Below are 23,645 nucleotides of genomic sequence, written 5' to 3'. Positions count from 1 at the left end.
CTCTGCTGGGTAAAACTCCTTTAATCTGGTTCTGTGTGGTCTGACTGGCACCAATACCCATCCTACCTATGTGGATCGATGGCATACAGAAGTGGAGATGGGTGGGGTGCGTCATGCCATGAAAATGACCAAGGCTGGAAGTGGAGGCAGGACCTTGGATCTGTAACAATACAGAAGAGAAAGGGGCTCTGTCTTAACACTAAAATCAAACAGAAAAGTGCTCATCTAGAACATAGGCCCAGTGAAGTTAGGATTTTGATGGAACTCAAACTTCAGTGACACAGTGATGAAGTAGCTCATGCATCACAACACAGCAGTTGAGGGACAATGGAGCAAGATGGTTTCAGGATCTTAGGCTCCACAAGACTCATCGGAGGCTTAGCAACCTAAATGTACTTAGGATTGGTGTTCTTAATCTAGGTCTCTGCTTGGGCCCTGCTGGACAGTATGTATATAGGCACATGTGGGTCTTGGTCAGTCATTTCAGAGACATCAGTATGCTACCACGGTGCCTGAAGCTTGCATATGAAGGGTTAAATAGAGTTCTTAAAGGACTCTACAGTAGCATGACATTTTCCTACACTTTTCTTTAAAACTTGTCTTCTGAGATACAGTCACTGCCTGGCAAATCTATTCACATAACAGCAAATTTCTAAAGGTGTTTTTTTGTATGTGTGTGTGGTTTGTTTTGTGTTTTGATTATTCTGATTTTTGGGATAGGGCCTGACTGGTCTGGAATTCACTGTGTAAACCCAGGCTGGCCTCAACTTTCAGAGATCCATCTACTTCTTCATGCGTGTTAGGATAACAAGTATAAACCACCCATCATGGCTCTAAAGTATATTTTATTATTGTGTGTGCATATGTGTAGGTGTGGCTGGAGTGAGTGTGCTAAGAGTGTACGTGGAGGTCAGAACACAGCTTTATTGAGTTGGTTCTCTCCTCTGACCTTTACTTAGGTTCATAAGAGAAAACTCAGATTGCCAGGTTTTTGTGGTAAGTGCCGCCACCTTTACCTACAGAACTATCTTGTGGGTCCTAAAGTGTTGTGGGTTTTTTTTTCTTTATTTTTGTTTTTTTGAGACAGGGTTTCTCTGTGTAACAGCCCTGACTATCCTAGAACTTGCTTTGGAGACCAGGCTGGTCTTGAACTCTGCCTCTGCCTCCCAAGTGCTGGGATTAAAGGTGTGCACCACCAAGACAAGTCAGCACATTTTTAAATAGTCCTTTTTTTTTTTTTATGAATTAGAGGGTCTACATAGTTTCAGACTAGCAGGGACAATATGAGACCTTGCTTCAAAACCAAAAAATCTTTAATGACAAATGTACTCAATAAAACTGTTTTTAATGATATAATGATATGAGCCTAAACAGAAAACATTTCTCCAGGCTGAAGAAATAATCTACTCCATTTTAGAGAACTAAGACCACTTTACAAAGTAGTACAGACCCAAGCATACAGAAATGTGACTCACTGAATACTTTGTTCATTAAACATCTCCTGTTTCCTCTGGTTATTCAAAATGTAAAATCAAATCAAAGTGAGGACATTACCCAGATCTGGTTTTTTGGCTGTTTTTTTGTTTTGTTTTGAGACAGGGTTTCCCTGTGTAGTCCTGGCTGTCCTAGAACTAGCTTTGTAGAACAAGCTAGCCTCAACTCACAGAGGACTGGGATTCAAGGTATGTGCTACTGCCGGGCGGTGGTGGCGCACGCCTTTAATCCCAGCACTTGGGAGGCAGAGGCAGGCGGATCTCTGTGAGTTCGAGACCAGCCTGGTCTACAGAGCTAGTTCCAGGACAGGCTCCAAAGCCACAGAGAAACCCTGTCTCGAAAAACCAAAAAAAAAAAAAAAAAAAAAAAAAAAGGTATGTGCTACTACCACCCAGCTCCCAGATATTTTTTATCCAAAGGGTAATTTTTCTTAATCTTTATGGGTGTTTCCCCTGCATATATGTCTGTGTAACATGGATTTGCGGCGCCTTCAGAGGCATTAAGAGAGTACTGGAACCCCTGGTTCTAGAATTACAGAAAGAACAGACATGTGGGTGCTGGGATCAAACTCGGTCCTCTAGAAGAGTGACCAGTACTCTGAAGCACTAAGCCATCTCTTTGGACCCAGGATAAAATTTCTTAAAAACAAAGAAAGAAAGAAACATCAAAAGCCTGGACTAGTAACATCCATCTATAATCCCAGCACTGGAGGCTGAGGTAGGAAGATCAAAAGTTCAAAGGGTAAAGTGGCTTGTGCCTTTGATCCCAGCAGGAGGCAGAGACAGGTAGGTCTCTGAGTTTGAGGCCATCTAGCTGACATAGCTGCAGGTCAGTCAGGGCTACAAAGTTAAAAGCTGCCTTGAGTTCCATGGTGAAGTGACACTGTGTCTCCCTGCATATCAGGAGAGACTATCTTGGAACTTGAAAGGAAAGGCTTCTTTAAATGCCAAGACTTCCATAGGAAGATCCATCAAGACCTGGAAACATGAGCACTCTAAGCAGTTGGTTCGGCTTTTTTGGATTTGTTTATAGACAGGGTCTTTCTCTATAGTCCTGACTGGCCTTGAACTCCGAGATCCTTGACTCTACCTCCCAAGTGCTGGAACTAAAGGCATGCGCCACCATGCCCAGCTAGTTTGGCTTTCATCTGAACATTTGTTCCAATATTATCTACATGATTCACAGCTAATCAAATTTTCCACTACCCTTAGCCAAGGGTAATGTTCCATAGAGCTATCTCAGGCTGGACATTAAGTTGTTACCAAATTTCATACAATTACATACAGGAGTTCACCACTACTGAGAATGATAAAAAAACATTTCATTTCTAGAACATAAAGCTTTGAAGAGTGAAACTACCCCATGAGCCTCTTGTCTGGGTTGGACACAGTGTTCATTGTAAACAGCCGCACAGGACTCAGACGCCAGACTGGAGTTTAAGCGCTGCTCTCGCATGGCTTCCATTAACCCGAAGCCTTTGGTTTATTTCTCGTGGCAAACCACTCATCACTTTTGTCTGCAGCCATTGCCTATGGAAACAGAGGGACAGACATCACTCCAAGTCTGCATTCTCCACCGTGATAATAGCACTAAAGCAAGTTCATCTGTGTAGAGAGTGTTGTTCACTGTAACAGGAGAGCTAGTGTGTACCAAGCAGGTGCTTGGTGATTCCAGTTCAAGCCCCAGTATCACCACCAAAAAGTGTCACAGCCAGGCATGGTGGAATACACCTTTAACCCCAGCACTTGGGAAACAGAGGCAGAGGAATCTCTGAGTTCAAAGTCAGCCTGGTCTACAAAGCGAGTTTCAGGATGGCCAGGGCTATACAGAGAAACCCAGTCTTTAAAAAACAAATAAACAAACAAACAAACAAAAAAACAAAAAACAAAACAAAGTCGGGTGGTGGCTCACGTCTTTAATCCCAGTGCTCGGGAGGCAGAAGTAGGTGAACCTCTGTGAGTTCGAGGCCAGCCTGGTCTACAAAAGCTAGTTCCAGGACAGGCTCCAAAGCTACAAAGAAACCCTGTCTTGAAAAAACAAAATGTTTGCCTCTATAAGTCATTTAGATGTTTGGTAAGAAAACTTTTATTCAATCAAAAAGCAAATATGAGCCGGGTAGTGGTGGTCCACACATTTAATCCTAACACTCAGAAGGCAGAGACAGGGGAATGTCTGTAAGTTTGAGACCAGCCTAGTCTACAAAGTGAGCTCCAGGACAGCCAGAGCTGTTACACAAAGAACCCTGTCTTTTGGGGGCTGGAGAGATGGCTCAGCAGGTAAGCATATGTATTGTTCTTGCAGAGGGCTGGAGTTCATGTCCCAGCATCCATGTAAAGATGCTCACAGCCACCAGTAACTCTAACTCCAGGGGAACTAACACTGTATCCTGCACCACAGAGGCACCTGCATGTGTGCCATATGCTCATACACACACACACAAGGAAATGGTAATAAAAATACTGAGTCCAGGTATGACAGGAGTGACAATCTAGATTTTAGGAACTATACTGAACAGCTATGGAATTACAGAGAAAGTTACTTTTGGGGGACTGGAGAGATGGCTCAGCAGTTAAGAGCACTGGCTGCTCTTCCAGAGGCCCTGGGTCAATTCTCAGCACCCACATGGCAGCTCACAACAGTCTATAACTCCAGTTTCAGGGAATCTGACACTTTCATACCAATGCACATAAAATAAATTTAAATAAATTATTTTTTAAAAGTTACTTTTCAAAAAAAAGTATATGTGCTTTGAGGTATTTACTGTAAAAGACCCATAAAGTCCTATCAGATTAAAGGGTAGGAAACAATAAATAGTTGGAAAAATAGTGTGTCAAAAATACTCATCTACACCAGGAGGAAATGACAAGATAATGTTTATATCAGGAAACATAACAGAAAAATTAAATAAATAAATAAATGTGATTTAGCAATAGTGAAGCTGAAGGTGACTAACCTTGGCAGTGGACTTAAAAAATGGGCTAAGATATGGCTATATTTCTTTTTTGTTGTTTTGTTTTTTCCTTTTTTTTTTTTATTAAAAATTTCTGTCTCCTCCCCGCCTCCCTTTTCCCTCCCCCTCCCCTCACTCCCCTCCCCCTCCCTCTCCAGTCCAAAGAGCATGGCTATATTTCTTTACATGAAATCTTAGATCTAGCCAGCCTGGTGGTGGACACCTGCAATGCCAGCACTCAGGGGAGGAGTAGGAAAATTGCCAGTTACTTCATAAATCCTTGCCTAAATAAGTAATAATCAAGTTTTTACTATTTGAATGAAAATATAAAGAACTTAAACCTTAAAGCAATATTAAAAAACAACTCCCTGCCAGGGGGTGGTGGCACACATCTTTAATCCCAGTACTCAGGAAGCAGAGGCAGGTGGATCTCTGGGAATTCAAGGTCAGCCTGGTCTATATAGTGAGTTCCAAGACAGTTGGAGCTGTTTACACAAAGAAACCCTGTCTTGAAAAATCAAAAACAAACAAATAACCCAACAACCTCCTGAGAGCTGGAAGAGATGTTTCTGTTTTAGCAGTCATAAAGGATGGGGGAAAGAACAATTAACTCTGGCTAGGAGGATCCAAGAGAACCTCTCCATTCTAAAAGACCAGCTCAAAAAGAGAAAAACACTTTGGGTGGAGACGAGTATTTTTGTTACTATAAGCAGTGCAGTGAGATGGGAATAGGGCTGAGCTAAGGGCTTTCAAGAGATAAAGACAGGTCAGAGAGTAGATAAGGGCCAGTCAAGTGAAGAATGTATCTGGGAGGCAGCAGAGAATTGGAAGATTAGTTTAAAATTCACTGGATTTCAAAAGCAGTGTCAAAAGACGAGAGATATCTCAGAAATAGAACTCAGTTTTTGGTGAATAATGGCAAACAGAATTTAAGAGAAAACCAAAATAAGTGAGAAGAAACCGCATCAAAGTGTATAGAAACTGAAAACTATCCTAGGGCTGGCAAGCTGGCTCATGAGGTAAAGATACTTTTTGAGTTCGATCCCCAGGACTCACATAGTCGAGGGAGAGAACACAAGTGCTCTCTGACCTCCATCACATGCCATGGCCTGCATGTGTAGCGAATAAATAAAATGTAAAAAAATCTTCAAAGACTAAAACTACTGTAGAGTAAAAAGTAGATTCAAAGCAAAACAGAAACAGCTCTGAGAAGTCTTAGCTTGAACAGCTGGGGTATTAGGAGATATCATTCTTTGTTTGTTTTTGAGGAAGGATCTCTCTCTCTATAGCCCTAGCTGTCCTGGAACTTGCTATGTAGACCAAGCTGGCTTTGAATTCACAGTGATTCTCCTATCTCTGCCTCCCAAGTGTTGGAATCTCTTTTGCCCACAGAAAGGACCAGGGTGCATAGAAAGGAAAGAATTGATTATAAAATCCTCAAAGAGCTCCATCCAAGTCCCTGTCTCCCATTTACTGAATACCTGACAGCCATGAGTGACTAATTATAGGCTGTGACTCACAGAATCTAGAGTTAGAGAGTATACACACAGCACTTACGGACATGTCAAAGCACACCAGGTGTGGTGGTGTACTCTTTCAGTCCCAGCACTGAAGAGGCAGGTGGTTCTCTCTGAGTTCCAGGCTAGCCTGGTCTACATAGTATAACAGGGCTGGAGACCTTAGCACAACTGATTCCATGGCAGAAGGCTGTAAAACTCAGCAAACAGCACCGCCAGCCAACACTAAAACAAAGGCCTAATCCATCAAAGTCCACAGTTCTGAGAAAGTCTCTAAATGTACTATCCTTGCTTTTTTGGCTTCTGCAGTTCTGCTTCTGGATAACTGTTCTTGTTAACTGACAATGAAGTATGTCAACCCAGGACATGTTTTTTGTGCTTAAAAGCTCATTCTGAGAAAGGCTCGGGGCTATACTGGGATTCCGAACACTCAATGTAGTTGCCAGCCAGTTAAAAGACTTTCTATTGGCTTAAACTAACTATGTTTGAGCAGTCTTCTCTGGTGAATACCCCACAACAATAGTGAGTGCCAGGACAGCCAGGGCTACATACTGAGGCCCTGTCTTGAAAAAACCAAAACCAAAGAATAAAAGAACATGCCAAAGCTAGGCATAGTAGCTCAAACCTGCAATCCCACTACTTGGGAAGTTAAGGCATGGTGAATGCTTAGAATTTGAGAACAACCTATTAACCACACTGAGTTCTAAGACCCTGTCTAAAGAAATAAGCCAACAGGGATAGGGAGATAACTCAATGATAAGAGCACTTGCTCTGCAAACATGAAGACCTGAATTCAGATACCCTAGTAAAAAGCATGACTGCACTTTGCTGTTCCCACAGTGCTGTGAGGCGGAGATAGGCTGATATAAGAACTTGCTGGCTGGTAGGCTGGCCAGCTAGCTATCAGAAATCACAAACTTCTAGTTCTCAAGGAAACGTGGTGGAGAGTGATAGAGGAAGACACATAGTGCCCTGCTTCGGCTGCGTTGGCTTCTCACATGCACACACACGCACACACAAGCAGAATCTGAATCTGACGTGGAGAGAGAGAGAGAGAGAGATCTTGAAATTCAAGGTCATCCTCAGCTACATATCAAGTTCAAGGCCAGTCTCTTTGACATAGAGAGTTCCAGGACAGCCAGGTTTGCAGAGAAATATTGCCTCAAAAGACAATACATAACAAAAGAAACAAAAATTTGAGAGGTTGGGCGTGGGGAGATTGCTCAGTAGTTAAAGTGCACTCTCCATGTAAGCTTGATGGACAAGAAAGAGTTCAAATCCTCAGGCCCTGTGAAATAGCTGGTGCAATCAGGTATCTGTAACCCCAGTTACGGCAGAATGGAGACAGAGGGAGAATGTCTGGGAGCTCAAAGTCAACTGCTGAAGGAGCTCTGACAAGATCCTATCTCAAAGAAGACAGAAGATTGAATGCTGTCCTCTGACGTGCACATATGCACTGTGGCATTGCAACACGTACTCACACTCCACTCACACAAGTGCACACACACATCTAAACACACGCCAGACATACACACACAAAGATAAAACTCTACATAGTGCGTGTGTGTGTATATACATATATATGTACATACACAGTCTTGTTTTTCTTAAAGTGTATGGTACATAAGGAAATTGCTTAATTCCTACTTCCTTTAAATGACTTTAAACACAAAATACTCTTGAGTATTTTAGGGTAAATGTTATGATGCCTGAGATTTTCCTGAGCATCCCCAAGCAAAAAGAAGAAAAAGGAAGAGAGAGTCGGAGTGACGGGAAGGAACGCTGAAAGTGTATGGCACGGAAACATGGGAGGCACAGCTGTGCTCTTGTTTGGTGTGTATTTGAAATTTTATCCATGAAATATCACATAACATAAACCAAAACTATTATGTAAAAATAGACAAGACTTGAATATTTAATTTATAAAAGTATAAACTAAGAAGTTTATCTATAGGTGCTATTCATCATTAGTCATTAGGGAAATACAAATTCAAACCACAACAAGAAACTATTCTCCATTTCTTAGAACAGCTACCAGAATCAAAGAAGCAATAACAAAAAAAAATGCTGGGGAGAAAGTAAACAAGTACACCTGCACAGACCCAGCAACTCCCCATGTTCCTTGGAGAGGGTTCCAATACTCCAGAGGCCTGAATAGGCCCCGTCTAGTAACTGACACCTTCCAGGCTTGATTTTAGGGACCTGGGACTGAGCTGGCTGTAGGGCTGCTAGGCAAGTGCTCGTGCACTGAGCTTCCCGCAGCTCTGCTGCTCATCTTAACTAAGGACTCACCAAGTGCTGTACCTTCTGCTCATTCTGAAGCACAACAGTAGTAACCCAGGACATGGTTTTCCTTCTTTCCAATGTCTTAGATTTGTTCTCATGTTTGATCTTAGCAACTTAGCATTTATTTTACATGAAAATAAAAAAAGCTAGCTAGGAGGTGGTGATGCACACCTTTAATCCCAGCACTCAGGAGGCAGAGGCAGGAGGATCTCTCTGAGTTTGAGGTCAGCCTGATCTACAAAGCCAGTTCCAGGACAGAGGACAGCCAGGACTACAGAGAGAAACCTTGTGGGGGTGGGGGGGAATAGAAAAATCTTTCTAGGGTTATGTGACTATACTTTAATCCCCTTAACCAATTTCTTTGGTTTATTAAGCCAAGAACTTCACCTTCTCATATAAAAGATAATCATTTGTGACTCCCCTTTTTTTACATTACGTTTCTTTATTTATTGAGTGTATGTATGTGTGGGCACACACATGCCACAGTACAGGAGTAGATTAGAGGGCAATTTGCAGGAGTCCAGTCTCTCCTTTCATCATGTGGGTCCCAGGGACTGAACTCAGGTTTGTCAGGCTTGGCAGCAAGTACCTTTACCCACTGAGCCATCCTGCCAGTCCGCAGCTACTCTTTGTCATAGTTAAACTGCTATTTTTGCCATTTGGAGGCATTATTAAGCAAATAAAGGTTTTGAACCCAAGCATTGAGATCCTGAGAGTTAATCTAATAACAATTAGCTACTAGGTGACTCCAGGACTGTATATTCAGTTGTGCACACACTATGGATACACTGTCCAAAGAGATGATTCCTGTCCCAAGGGGTCAGGCAAGAGAACAAGTGATTTGATTATGCCACTCAAAGCAGGGTACAATCTAAAATGGATGAGTTACTTCTGAAGTTCGCATTTAATATTTTCAGACATGGTTGACTATACAACTATATAACCAACTACGAAGAGAGAGATTGGCTAAGAGATTCACTACAATATAAGTCTTCTTGTCAACTGTCCGGCACTTTCCTGTCCAGTAAAAGCAATTCTCCTATGACCTTAGAGACATGAAACATGCAGCTACAAGCATATTTAAACAAGAATGCTCACAGCACCCTTCCTTAAGTAGATTAAAAACAACCTAAATGTTTGCTACCATGGGAATGGATAAACCAGGTGTTATCTAATAAAAGCAATACAAAAGATGATACATGCAATTACACGGTGGAGTCTCAAAATGTTATCTTGAGAGAAAGAAACCAAGCACAGAGAAATACCTACTAAATGGATTCATTTGTTTAAAATCCAAAAATAAGACTGATCTACTGTGCTGGAAATCAGAACAGCAGCTGGCTCTGGAGAAACATCGGGGAGATATGAAGAAGGCAAGGTCTCAGTTCCATAGAAGAGCTCAGAGGACAGGGAGCCGCCAGTGCATCAAAGAGCAAAGAAGGAAAGAGCGGCATATTTGTCAATCAAAAGCTTACTCAACATTCTATTTTCTTTCATGATAAAGCTTCAAAAGGTATCTTCTACATATTTTTGTTTTAATTCACAATGACTGTTCTTATGTCTATGGTTAATTATCTTCCATAAAGCACATCATAGCTCCAAGAAATGAGTATTTTAATTTTATTTCACCATTTTAAGATAAATTTCAAAATGAACTTTTAGAAATTCAGAGAATTTTAATAAACCATTTAAAGGCTAGTTATATAGATTAAAAATGATAGAACTGGGATAGATTGATTCCTTCTGTCACTCGATTAGGTATTCAGAAGTGAGTGAGGCCTAGTGGTCGGGCCTACAGTCCTATCTACATCGAAGGTTAAAGCAGGAAGGTCCCTTGAGCCCAGGAACTTGAGGACAACGAAGTCCCTGTCTCAGAAGTCCAAAGTATTCAGAGAATGTCTGTTTCACACTAGGTCTATGTTAGAAGTTGGAGTACAACAATGAGCTACTGCTTCCTGATGAAAAATCAGGTTTGATGGGAACAGAAGCTGCTTGCTGCATTTGGCAAGATGAGATCACCAACAATGTCAACATGAACACTACTTGCTGCCAATGTCTAGCACAGAACAGATGAAGTACACATTTCAGACAAGAAGTAGAAACTATGTGTACATAGATCTCTGAAACAGAAATCTAATTAAAGAAACCCGGTGATACAGTCCTAAAACTTAGGAAGCTGAGGCAGGAGGATCAGTAGTTTGTAGTCAGTTTGGAGACACAGACTCATATCTCAAAAACAGAAAAAACAAGTATCTGGTGATGGAATATGGAATTCAAAGGGTTTGATTTGGGTGTTTTGTTTTTTATTTACTTTATTGTGCATGTGTGTGCCTGAGTGTATGCATGTTCATCATGTGCATGCAGGAGCACGTGGAGGTCAGAAGAGGGCATCAGATCCCTTGAAGGGATCAGAAAAGGTTGCAAACCACCATGCGGGTGCTGGGAACTGAACCTGTGTCCTCTCTAAGAGCAGTAAGGTCTCTTAACCACTAACCCATGTCTCCAGCAATTGTTTTTTGTCTTTATGAGACAAGGTCTCACTATGTAGCGCTGGTTGGCTTGGAACTTACTATGCAGACCAGCTAGCCTTGCATTCACAGAGATCTTCTATCTCTGCCTCCCAAGAAGAGCTTTTAAGAGATGAGAACTACTGGATTTCTTTTTCTTTTCTTTTCTTTTTTATTTATTTATTTTGAGAAAGGGTTTCTCTGTAGCTTTGGAGCCTGTCCTGGAACTAGCTCTTGTAGACCAGACTGGCCTCGAACTCACATAGATCCGCCTGCCTCTGCCTCTCGAGTGCTGGGAATAAAGGTGTGTGCCATCACCACCCGGTGAAAGAGCTACTGGATTTCTTGATGTGATAACAAGAACAAATGGGAAGGAAAAAGGAAAAGAATGATGTCAAATGGAAACCAAATAACCAAGGAAACAGAAGGGGATGGAACCCAGGTACTTTCATCCACTGAGCTGAACAGTGATGTTCACAGCAGTTGTGGATTCCTTTCTAGTCCACCTGGGGCAGAGGGAAGATGGAAAGTCCTAAGGAGTAATGTAGGTGATACTAAAGATGTTGGTCTCTGATTAAAAGTTATTGCAACAGGGAAAGGACATGCTTAACAGCACCTGGACCCTGTACCTCCTTTATACTATTCTGCTGTGGCCTATAGTGACATCAATATAAAAATAAGATTCACACCGGGTGGTGGTGGTGCACACCTTTAATCCCAGAACTCGGGAGGCAGGAGCAGGAGGATCTCTATGAGTTGGAGGTCAGCCTGGTCTACAAAACAAGTTCCAGGACAGACTCCAAAGCTACACAGAAAAACTCTGTCTCAAAAACAAAAAAAGGAAAAAAGAAAGAAAAGAAATAATACTCACATCATCCAATAACTTGTTTCCTTTGGGATCCCTCTTAGAAAGTTCTCGAAAAGCTTCGTCCCCAACAAAGCAAATTTCATGTCCATCCTATACCAAAAAAGAGAACAGTAATGTGAAAAAAAAAAATCTTTGAAGAAAGCCCCAGGACAGCTGTCCCCTCCCTAGGCAGCACTTACAGGGTCAGCCAGGATGACTACTTGTACTGTCGCCTTCCCTGGGGTATCCAGACTCACCAGTGGAGTCAGGATCGACTGGTTCTCCCTTTTCATCAAGGCTTCTATGTCTGATAACTTAAAGAACACAAAAAGACAAGTGAGCAAGAGTCACATACCACTTCTATGGCATGGTCCTCATTTGATCAAGGCACCACTTTTATTTTATTATCTCAGTGGTTCTTAAAAGAATGGGAAAGCTGATAACAAAGCCACAATCAGAATGAACTCAGAAAGGAAGTCCAAGATTCTTAGCTGGGTTGTAACCAGACAGTGACAGAGTTTACACAATCAGGTCAGGGGCTGAAGAAAGGGCTCAACAACCAAGAACAAGTACTACTCTTATAGAGGACCCAAGTTTAGTTCCCAGCAACCACGTCAGAGGGTTCACACAAGCTGGTAACTCCAGCTCCAGGGGGAATCCAATGTGGGTACCTGCACTCATGTGTGCACAAACACACATACACACACACACACATTTTAAAAGGAAAGAAAAGGAGCCAGAGAGATGGCTACACACTCACTTCAAGGTCTCACAACTCCCTGTAAGTCCAAGTTCAGGGAATCTGACAGTTGCCACAGACACCTGCACCAGCATGCATATAGACATATATGCGTACACATATTAAAAATAATGAATTTTTAAAAACAAGCAATTATCAAATAGTACCTCGTTCTGAGGACAAGAAAAGGCAATTCTTCCAAAGGCTGCTGCATGATCAACTGCACCCTTGATACCCTGTAGCTCCAGCTTACACTGCAGAGAAAAAAGAAAGTGGGCTGATGCTTTCTGACATATTACACACGTCTACCATGCTTCGTAAGGTGCTTGCCATGCAAGCGTGAGGACCTCAGTACAGACGCCAGCATAAAGCTGGATATGGTAGCTGGGTACATGACCCTACCATTCCTAAAGTGTGTCAGGAGGCAGAGACAGGAAAACCCCCAAGTTTACAGGTTAGCTACCATAAATAAAAACGGAGGCAGTATCAAGTAGTAAATGTTATTAGTGGGATTTATTTTCTTCTGTTCATCTGGGTAAACACTGATTCACTATGAAGAAACTTTCATGTTAACCCGATTTATGAACCAAACTCAGGGTAGCAAACAAGCTGTTCCTCTGCAAGGTCACTCACCTGGTTATCAGCATAGCCCAGCAGAGCCCTCTGCTTCTCCTTGTCCTGCTCATAAATTTTTATTCCCAGGAGATTAGACCAGTAGTTCAAGGACTTCTGGAAATCAGTCACTGCTAGAGTGACTTTTAATACAGGATCTGTAAAGTAAGGAAATGGATGAATGAGGTCACTTCAGTGGGATGGGATAAGGAGGCGCAAATGGGTAAAGTGTATGTAGAATTCAGCTTAGGCTGGAGGGGGTGTGTGCCTAGCAAGACTTTTCACTGGATTTCCAGCAACTCTCTTCTTAGCTAAAGAATTTAGTTTATAAGGAAAGAATTTTAAATCAATATGAAAAGAAACAACATGATCCAAATAAATGGCAATAAGATAATCATTTGGTGGAAAAAAGCTACATGCTTCAATAAATAATAAATAATCTTTAATGGGTTAAAGAATTAAATTTAAAGAATAAACTAAGGAAATACTTACAAATAATTTGTTTCTCATTATTTAATTTTTGTTGTCTTGACAAACTAGCAATGTTAACTGTTTTATTGCAGGGAAGGGAATTGAAACAAAAAGTACTGACAGAATGTAAATTAGAAAATTGTGGGAAAGGATTTGACAGAATGTACCAAAAGTTTTAAAAATGTACTGAAAAAGCAAGTCCACTCTCAGCAACTCAGAAAGCAACTGTGGCTGTGTGAAGGGCTTTTTATCACAAAGGCATTCAACAGTGTTGCTCAGAACAATGAAACACTAGGAACAACAAAACACCAACAACAGAGGCTGCTTATTTTCTGTAAAGAAATGCTGCCATGGAATTCCTAAAACAGCTTATGCAGGGTACATTTATATATATATGCATGCATTATTTTGAATAAAAGATCTGAAACATAGACTCTAGAATGTTCACAGTAGTTATCTTTGGACATATGGGCACTACTTTTTTCCCCTTTCCTCCTTATTGTCCTCCACCCTGTTTACTTATCTTCTATTCTAGGGTTAAAAAAAATCCCCCTCCCCCTATACACTATAACTTAAAAAACAAAAAGAAAAACAAAAAAATCTACCAAGCAGTGAGCATATCATAGAAACATGTCATCCTGTGTGCTGATTTTCTGATCCCAACCCCAGCGCTGGTGCCAGAGTCTGAATCCAGGCCCTTGAACATTCGACAAGGACTCTCTCCACCTGTGTAGTAAGTAGTTTTCCTTTTCTTTCTTCTTCTTCCCTTCCTTTTTAATTTATTGTAATACAGGAACTTTACCTAGGGCTTCACACATGCTAAGCAAGCATTGCATCACTGAAACTTTTTTGTCCACTTTAGATTTTGAGACTGGCTCTCAACAAGTTGCCCAGATTGGCTTTGCTCTGTAGCCCAAGTAGGCCTTAAGGCCTTACCTTAGCCTATAGCCCTCCTGCTAGCTGTGATTATAGGTCTGTGCCCCTGGGTGTGGCCAAGGGAACTTCCTAAAGAACAGTTTACAACTACATCTGACTCATCTAACTATGACAAACTCAGTGTATTTCCTGTGGCTTTCATCACCTCCACCCGAGAACTAGCGATGCCAAGACTAACCATAGTGCTTTTCACAGGGCCTCCTCCCGGCAGACTCAAGTTTATTTTTCTCCACTGATTGCAAAATCACCAAATCCAAGATAATCAAGAACCTGAGTTCAGTGATAAAATGCTTGCCTAGCATGCCTGAGACCTTCAGTTTACTCCCTAGAATTGAGCAAATAGCACAAACTCTCCCCAGAGCCAGAAGACCTTCAGGACAGGCACAGGTACGGTCCAAATGGATCAGCAGGGAATTAATGCCTTAGAGGACTTAGCAAGGTAAAGGACAAAAGCATCTTCGGAACGTGGAACTCACCATTACTTAAGTCCAGGCTGAGTACCTATTTGAAAAGCTTGGGACCTGAAGTATTTCAGAATTTGGAAACCTTGCATGGATTTTCCTGGTTGAGCATCCCTAATCTGAAAATCCAAACACTAGAATGTCAAGCTTACAGAGCATAGTTGCACAAGGCTGAGACACCAGCACTTGGGAGGCTGAGGCAGTAGGATCTCTGAGCTCTAGGTTAGCCAGAACTACGGGTTAAGACATAGTTTTTGTTGTTGTTTTTGAGACATGGTTTCTCTATGTGGCCCTGGCTGTCCCAGAACCAAGAGATCTGCCTTCTTCTGCCTCCAAATGCTAGGACTAAAGGTGTGCATCACTATATCCAATTCTAAGACAGTCTTAACAAACAAACAAAAATTTTAAATCTGCTATTTTGGAATTTTGGAATAGGTACACTCAACCTGTATTAAGCAGACAGAGTATATTAAATCTGATCAGAGAGTCACCTGGTAGACTCCAGACAAGGTTTGTTCGAAGGTTCCTTCCCAAAATGAATATGGAAGCATGGAGCCTCACCTGCTCCCAGCATCTCATACTGGTTTGGGAACTAGCTCTAACAGCATGAGAGGACAACACAGAGAGAAAACCTGGGGTCTCGCTATGGCTGATCTGCTGAGTCTACTAACCCTCAGTCTACCTGCTCTGTGAATTTAAAACACATTCTTATTGTTCAAACTAGTGCGAGTTGGGTTTGTTGTTTGGGTTATTTGCTCTTGGAAAAACAAAACAAATCAAACAGAAAACAAAAAAACAAAAAACCAACTCTAAAAAGATGCATTATCTGCAGAACAAAACCAGTCTAGATTCTCTGTAGCTCTGTACTAATGTATTCCTAATGCATATGTAAGGGTATACCTTACCCAGAATACAGGTAAAGAACTCTGGCTTGGGAAAGACACATCCTATCAATACAGAAAAACTACAAAGAGAAAGAACTGTGCCCCTGCTCCCTTCCGTCTTTATCAAATGTGCCTTTAGCCAGGCTTCTGCCTGGCCTAGTATAATTACCTGACTGGGAGAGACTTCGATCTTGCAGATAGAACTTATATCCTCCTGGGGCCTCAGTTTCAAAAACTCCTTCTGCAACTTTACTGAGTGGCCACTCGAGCTTCCTGGCATTGCTGACAGCCTGGCTGGAAGCAAGTGTGATTCCCTGTGACAGATAGCATCCACATATATCATTACAACAGAGCTCTTATAGGACGAGATAAGGAACCAAAACCCCAGTGCCTTTGGTAAACCACCCAAGATTTAATTGGCATTTTCTTACAGTGATTTTAAAGAGGGTTTTTAGATGTTTTCTCCAAATTCCCCAGATTCAGACTTTACAAATCACAGCAAAACAATTTAAATGTTGGTGTTATGTGATCCATTTAATACCAACGACAATCTCCTCAGTTTTTAAGACCTAAGCAGAAAAATCTTGATCTTCCTTGGGCTGGCCAGCTAACCATTTGAGACAATTTGGATTTACTTATTTGTTATTCACTTACTAGGCTGACCTTCAAATGGAGCTTTGCTAATTCTGGTAAGTGTACTACCTATATCAACAGCCCAGTTTTGGATTTTAAACACAAATACTTTTACTTTGAAGGCATTCTTTAATCAAAGTTCCCAATAGCCTATAATTCTGCCTTCTGGGAAGGCCATCCTTGTTCACCCTGGCCTAACTGCCTCTGTTCTGTCGATCCGTCTTCTACTCTGCAGCCAGAGTACACGGATCAAAAGGAGCCTATAGCTTACTCTCAAGCAGCTCACAGGCTTTGTCTTCCCTTGACGGCTCTGAGAAAACACAGCATTATGTACTTTTCCCCTTTGAGGCAGGGTCTTAACCATGTACCCCTGGCTGGGCTCAAGAACTCAATACCCTCCTGCTTCAGTCTTCTGAATGCTGGGATCGCAGTCATGTGCTGCCATACCCAGTTATCATGTCATTTCTATCCCAGCTCCTGCCACCTTCCCTCATCCTCTGTGACAGCGTTTTCTTGCATTTTCTCAAAGCAGGTGTTGTCTGAGGCCTCTCTACCTAGAATTCTCCTCTCTCCTCATGCCTCACTCCCTTCCCTCCTCTGAACTCTTTTTTGTTGTTGTTGTTTGTTTTTTGTTCTTTTTTTTTAAAGACGGGGTTCTCTGGCTGTCCTGGAACTTACTTCATAGACCAGGCTGGCCTCGAACTCACTGAGATCCGCCTGCCTCTGCCTCCCGAGTGCTGGGATTAAAGGTGTGCTACTCCCACCTGGCCTCCTCTGAACTCTTGCTCCATTGTCACCTCCTCACTAACAACCTTCTCAACTTCAAATTTAAAGAGTCATCTAGAGCGGGAGGGATGGCTCAGCAGTTAAGAGTACTGACAGGTCTTGCAGAGGACCTGGGTTCAGTTCCCAGCACCCAGATGGCAGCTCACAACCATCCCTAACTGCAGTTCAAGTGGATCCAATACCCTCTTCTGACCTCTTCAGATACTGCATGCAAATGGTATACACACATACATGAAGACAAACACTCCTCTATTTCCTTAAGGTTTATTTTTATTAGTTTTAATTATGTTTAGATGTGTATGTGTGTGCATGTAAGTACAGGTACCAGTGGAGGCTGCAGGCTTCAGATCCCTCCAGGAGCTAGAGTTACAGGCGGTTGTAAACTGCCTGCTGCTCACTTCTTTTAAAGCCAGCTTTGTTTCTAACCTGGACTATTATAGCTGTCTCTGCCTCATCTAGATATGCAGTGATATTTACCATGAAGTCATTGCCAAGCTTGTAGTCTCCAATGCCATAATTGTACGTCAGTTCTGCAACAAAATGATCATCCTCAGGCCCAAAGCCCACCATTGTTTTACTCCACTTCCCATCATAAGGCCTGAAAAAAAAAGAAAGAAAGAAAGAAAGTAAATGAACTCAGGGGCCACAGGAAAAATCTGCTTCCTACTTCTGGATACAGAAAGGTAGCCAGTCCCTTTGGGTCCCATAAATTCTAAACAAGGATGAGATGACCTTTGAAGGTGCTGACAGCAGTTATGGACAGTACTCAAGCACCACAACCGCACACCCCACAACCGCACACCCCACACACCGTCCATTTGGCATGTATTTAAGGGAAAGATTTAGTTACCTTTAAAAAAATGTAGGGAAAGGAATCCTAAAGGCAGCTCTCGAGTCTAACCTCAGAAAACGTCCTTGCATATCAGTAAGCACACAAATCCCAAGGGATCTTGGAAGCTTTCAACTTGCTGTGGATACTTAGCTCAGGAGACAATAAGCCATTGCTTTACCCACGGCTCGTACTTATTTATGCTTGTAGTAAAATATGAAAAAAATTTCTGTCTCTGGTATAGAGTTCGTTAAGCCTTGGGATTCCCTGCTAAGCGAGTCTTGTATTCATGAGCAACTTCTGGAATGCCTGAGTTCACCAAATGAGCTGACTGAAGGTGAGGCTGGATAGCTCAAGAATTTGCCTGGTTGTCAAAAAGACCAAAAGATTAGAATGTTCAGCCACACGCACCTTTGGGAAGGGGAGGGGTGGAGAGTAAACACTATAAATCTGTGTAAAAGCTATTTGATTTGATAAGTTTGTTGAAGCCATAGAGGTGCTGGGACCGTGGAAGCCATTGGAAGTGCTGTCCCTCTTCTCTCTCAGCCTTTCTGTACACAGCTCTTCTGCTTGGCTCTTTCTGAGCTGTCTTCTCTATAATAAGTCAGCGAATGTAAGCAGTGTTTCCCTGAGGTCAGGGACAGGGCCGACTACGATCTGTAGCTGGTCTCATATACCTCCAGAGACAAGGAGCTGAGTTAAATAGATAACTGGCTGAATCTGAAGTACTGGAGAACTGCTTGCTGGATCTGAAGTGCTGTGTGAAACACCGAGAAACAAAGGGTGAGTGAGTCCCCACTGCTGTTCAGGTAGCTTTTATTTCTTGCCTCCTTTTAAAAATTACGTATTTATTTATTTCAAAATTTATCCCACTGTTGTATACTCAATTCTGTGAAAGTGTTCTGTTTGGGAGCTATTTAGAACCTAAGATTTTAAGACACAAGGTTCCATACCCATTACATGCAGCTTTGCAGCCTTCTTCAAATTCCTCATGGCGCAGAACCTAGTAAAGAAATAGACTAAATTATAAATGTTACTTCTCTGGAGTGCCGGGAATCCAAGGAATGTGTTACACCAGTGCTCTATTGCTGAGCAACACTCGTGGCCCTTGACTTTTAAAAACAGCCTCACTGTCGTAGGCTGTGTAGCCCAGCTGGTCTCCAACTATAATCCTCCTGCCTCAGCTATCTACATGCTGGGATTTCAGGTGCATTAGTATTGTAGATGGTGCATTTATACAAACTAAAAGGGCAGATATAAATATTATAATTTGCCAGTTTTACTAAGAGAAACAAACAGAACTTCCAGGTTAGATGTAGCAGAGGTAAAAACATCTTAAGATGAGCATGGTAGACCACACCTTTAATACCAATACTCAGGAGACACAGGCAGGAGGATCTCTGTGAGTTCAAAGTCACCTTGATCTACAGGGTGAATTCAAGGACAGCCAAGGATACATAATGAGATCCTGTGACCCTCTTCCCCCAAAAAGAGTTGTGCTCTCAAGCCGGGCGGTGGTGGCGCACGCCTTTAATCCCAGCACTTGGGAGGCAGAGGCAGGCGGATTTCTGTGAGTTCGAGACCAGCCTGGTCTACAAGAGCTAGTTCCAGGATAGGCTCCAAAACCACAGAGAAACCCTGTCTCGAAAAAGAGTTGTGCTCTCAAACAGGTATGAAATCTCTTTGGGGTAGGAAGCCACCCGTGGTAGAAAAGCAAGGTCAGCCCTAGAGAAGTCTGACTGCAGCATGCAATGGTTGAGCAAGTTGTTTTAGGTTCTAGTGTCAGACTGAGTGTGAGCACAACTATCTGGTGAAAATGGATAACCTGTTTGAGCACCTAAGACAGAACCTAGGATACAGGAGGCTCTCAGTGTCTTAGCGTATGCTCCCCACCCTGCTTTCCCCCCTGAGACACTGACTCATTATGTAGCACAATTTGGCTTTAGACTTGTTGTGTAGTGTAGGCTGGCCTTGAGCCTCCCAACTGCTGGGACTGCAGGAATAAGCCACAACACACTCAGCTATTTTTCATTTTTGATTCCTACTGCTCCTATTGAAGTTCCATTACTTCCCTCAAAAATTACAAAATCCACTTTATTAGCCGCACGTGGGTACAGGCACTGAGGCAGAAGCATACCAAGTTCGAAGGCAACCTGAGCTACTTACTGCCCCCCCCCCAAAAAAAAACCCCACGGAAACTTACTGATCCCTTTTCTTAATACTACCATAAAAATCTAGCCCTAAAGCATGGCTTTCATGGCATCACAAGCTCCCCTCACTTCAGCACAAACCTCAAAGTGCTTTGCACGCACAGCATTCAAGATAAAACCAGGAACAATCCCAACCTGTACGCTCTCACATCCCGTCTCTTGAGCTAGCTAAATGTACATAAAATCAGTGTCAGTTCCCAAATACCTCCACATCACCTATTCAGGTCTCCTTGAGTAACTCTTCCCCTAATCTTGGTATGTGGAAACCCTACCTTCCAAGGTCATCTTGAACACAGGCCCCCATTAATTATCTCCTGATAACCCAGGTTGGTAAATCTCTCCTGTTATTTTAGCATAAAGGTTGCTAATACTTTACAGAACTATATATGAGTCAAGTACCACTATACAATAACCTGTTTAATCCTCACAACAACCTTTGGATCAACGAAGAAACACAATAATGACATCTAGTGCCACTAACTCTGACTTCCGGGATTGTTAGTTACAAATCTCATTTCCCACATCATGTGCTCTAAATGGGAACAAACACCAAAGTTACTTGTACCTTTGTTGACAAACCTTAATATGGTACTCTGAAACAGCAGGTAGGGGTAGGGGTGTGTGTCTGTCTGTCTGTCTGCCACATGTCAGATCTGGAGCTGGATTTACAATGATTGTGAGCCACCCAACACCGGTGTTGGGAATGCACCATGGATCCTCTGGAAGAACATTAACTACTCATAAAGGCCGGGCCATCTCTCCAGCCCATACACAGCAGATATTCCTATGAATGATTAATTCGTGTTGACTGATTGATTGTGTAGCTCCCTTTGTACTCCTCACCTTCTGGAACATCTCTGCACTAAGCTGAATTCTGTGCCTACAAAGTATTCTGCACTGGTGTGTCCCTACTTCCCTGACTTACCAAGAGCTCCTCCATAAACCTCACGACACTTTCAGTGGCCCCTTTAGAACCGCAGCGTCCCAGAATGTTTCCAGGGACTAGGAAGAAGACTAAATACTGACCTCATGCTTAAATCTGGGCTGTCCAGAGGACAGTCAGATATTGACACAGAGGGCCTGAGTAACTTTACTAAAGAGCCCATTCGATCTTGCCCTGACATGACGTTCATGTAGTGAGACGGTGGAGCGCTTGCTTAGCATGCACAAGACCATGGGTTCCATTCCCAGAACCTAAACTTTAAATCGCCAGCCCTGACTGAAGCCGAATTTTGAATATGCTGATCACACCCAAATGTGTCAAATCAGAACAGGCCAGATACTCGGCCTTGTGTTCTCCATAGCTGTTTCCCTGGTCTCTGCCTTCTACACAGGGACCATGCTGGCACCTCCGCTGCTCCAAGCCCCCTTCCCTGTTAAGTCTCTAGGACAAATCCGTCCCCCCCACCCCGTCCTTCTAATCTAAAACTCTGAAATGTTTCATCTGCATGTTTCTATTTCCTCTTCCAATGCCTAGTCAGCTGACACAGGTTTCTAAAGGTGTTCTATTTGTTTCTCTGTTAAAATAATGTGACCACAATGTGTTTATATAAGTGTGTAACTGTGTTTTCATGCTGTGAATTTAAGTTTTATGTACATGTGTGTTTCCAGATTACAACAGATCTAAAAATTCAGCTTATATGCCCAGCTTTAAATATCAGAAAATGGTACCTGGTTCTCAAGTGCCTTTATAGATCTGAGATCATGGCACTTTAATAATAATAGAGCTTCTAACACAGAGACATGTCAGCTTTTGCAGCACCCTTGGCTTCTCCAAGAAGACAGAAGATCGGCTGTCTCCAGGCTTGCTCTGGGTTTAGCAAAGCCACTCACACAGAAGCAAAAGAGGCCTTTTACCACTCCAGCTTCCTGGATGCTTCACCCGGGAATCGATCTGCTCATCTAAGATTGATGTTCTCCCAAGACAAGGAGAGAGGATTTGGGATTGCCTGCTAGCTAAAAAGCTGTTTCATGTTTTGCTCATTTATTCCTCCCAGATCTGTCTAAAGGCATTTGACAACTCAAGGTACTGTTCTTTAACAGGCTTCATAGTCCAGGATTAACAGGTTTCAATCTTCAGAGGTTCAGAGTTCCCAATTTCCTCTAATTGCCTTCTAACCTAAAGCAGTAGCCTTTTGCTATGACACCAAGATATAAAATCTGTTCCAGTTCTCTTACAGGTTCCTGGAAAAGTTCTATTGCTACATCAGAATCAGGTTCGGTAAAAATCCAGGATTTTTAATTTTTTAATTGTTTTACTGTTATTTACTGTTACACTAACCCCAGCCAGTTTTAAGCATATTTTGTAGGTCACTCCTGCTGCCTAAGCCAAGATCAAGCTACAAAAGTGCTCCCAGGACAACACCAAAAACACCTGTACCAGCTCCTGGGACTTCATCGTTGGTACCAGCTCTCCTAGATCAAGGACACCTGCCAAGTAAAATCAGGTTTCCTCTGCTATTGTGTCTCATCCCATGGCTAGCCTCGTTTCATAGGGCCAGTAATAACAGTATTTTTTTTTTCTCCTAGACACCTGCCTTATTACCTCCCTCAAGAAACAGATGCCTGGCATCTCCAGGATGACAATGAACAGAATGCCTTTCCAGCCACACCTCCTTGCTGAGCCACCAACTTTCAGCTCTCCCCCTCCCACATTGTCCCATGCCACAGAGAGTAGCCAGACTTGAGTCTATGCCTTTTTTCTAAAGAGAGCCTAAAATGTTGGTCATAATTATCACTTCAACTTCCTGTCACCCCTATATCCAAAGAGTCTGGAATGTTAAGTTGGGCACCCTAGCCCCTGGCATCCATCCCAGGCCCCTGCCTGGGAGTTGCATTGGTCTGGACTCCAAATCCCAGCATGCCAGGTCCTGACCCCGCCCCGGGGTCCTGAGAGCGCTCTGCCTAATAAAACACGGGCATTTTAATTCGGTTTAATTTGACCTAATTGGATTTCTACGTGCCGGCGGTGCGGCTCGTGTTAGGATTTTTTTCCTAACACTGTCGTGAACTGGAAGGGACTTTAATAACGTTTTGCCTGCCAATGCTCCTTCACGATAGACTATAAGCTCCCCAAAGACAGGACATATTTGTGACGGCCTGTAGAAGACGGAACGTGCGTAGACAACACAGCTGGTAGATCAGTGTCCTTGAAAGGCTTCCCAACCCGAAAACGAGGGCTCGCAAAAGTTGAAAAACCCGCAGTGCCGACCCAGAGCCATGGGCCAGGCGGCTGAAGTGGCCTCACCCGCAGCTCGTCCTCCCTCCCCGGTGCGGCTTGCGCCAGCCCCGCTCGCCCCGCTCTGCACCTGCATCCCCAGGACATCTCGAAAGAAATGCACCGTCTGGAAGCGGTTCCCCACTTTGAATACGAAATGCAGAGCTCGACGAGTGGCCATGACTCCCACCGCGAAGACTGAGTCCCCAGGCAGAGCGCCACCCCGTTCACGGACCGAGAAGACCGTCGCGTGACGTCACTAGTAC

The 23,645-nt window shown here is 42.8% G+C and overlaps 1 protein-coding gene across 1 annotated transcript; it reads right to left on the bottom strand.

The window, feature by feature from the left end:
- Window positions 1-2,594: 2,594 nt before the first annotated feature.
- On the bottom strand, window positions 2,595-23,642 carry Glod4 (glyoxalase domain containing 4). The gene is made up of 9 exons (XM_041664859.1): window positions 23,471-23,642; window positions 18,906-18,955; window positions 17,601-17,721; window positions 15,874-16,018; window positions 12,974-13,110; window positions 12,508-12,594; window positions 11,802-11,915; window positions 11,626-11,712; window positions 2,595-3,023 (listed from the first exon to the last, which is right to left on the bottom strand). The coding sequence occupies exons 1-9, from the start codon at window positions 23,558-23,560 to the stop codon at window positions 2,958-2,960; spliced, it is 897 nt and encodes a 298-aa protein (XP_041520793.1). The 5' UTR covers window positions 23,561-23,642; the 3' UTR covers window positions 2,595-2,957.
- Between the last annotated feature and the right edge of the window lie 3 nt (window positions 23,643-23,645).

The sequence above is a fragment of the Microtus oregoni genome, unplaced genomic scaffold (assembly GCF_018167655.1).
Source record: "Microtus oregoni isolate MIOR12 unplaced genomic scaffold, Mior012 000015F_ref0000493, whole genome shotgun sequence".
NCBI lineage: Eukaryota > Metazoa > Chordata > Mammalia > Rodentia > Cricetidae > Microtus > Microtus oregoni.
The sequence above is the reverse complement of the archived record's forward strand: the minus strand, read 5'-3'. Positions and strand labels throughout refer to the sequence as shown.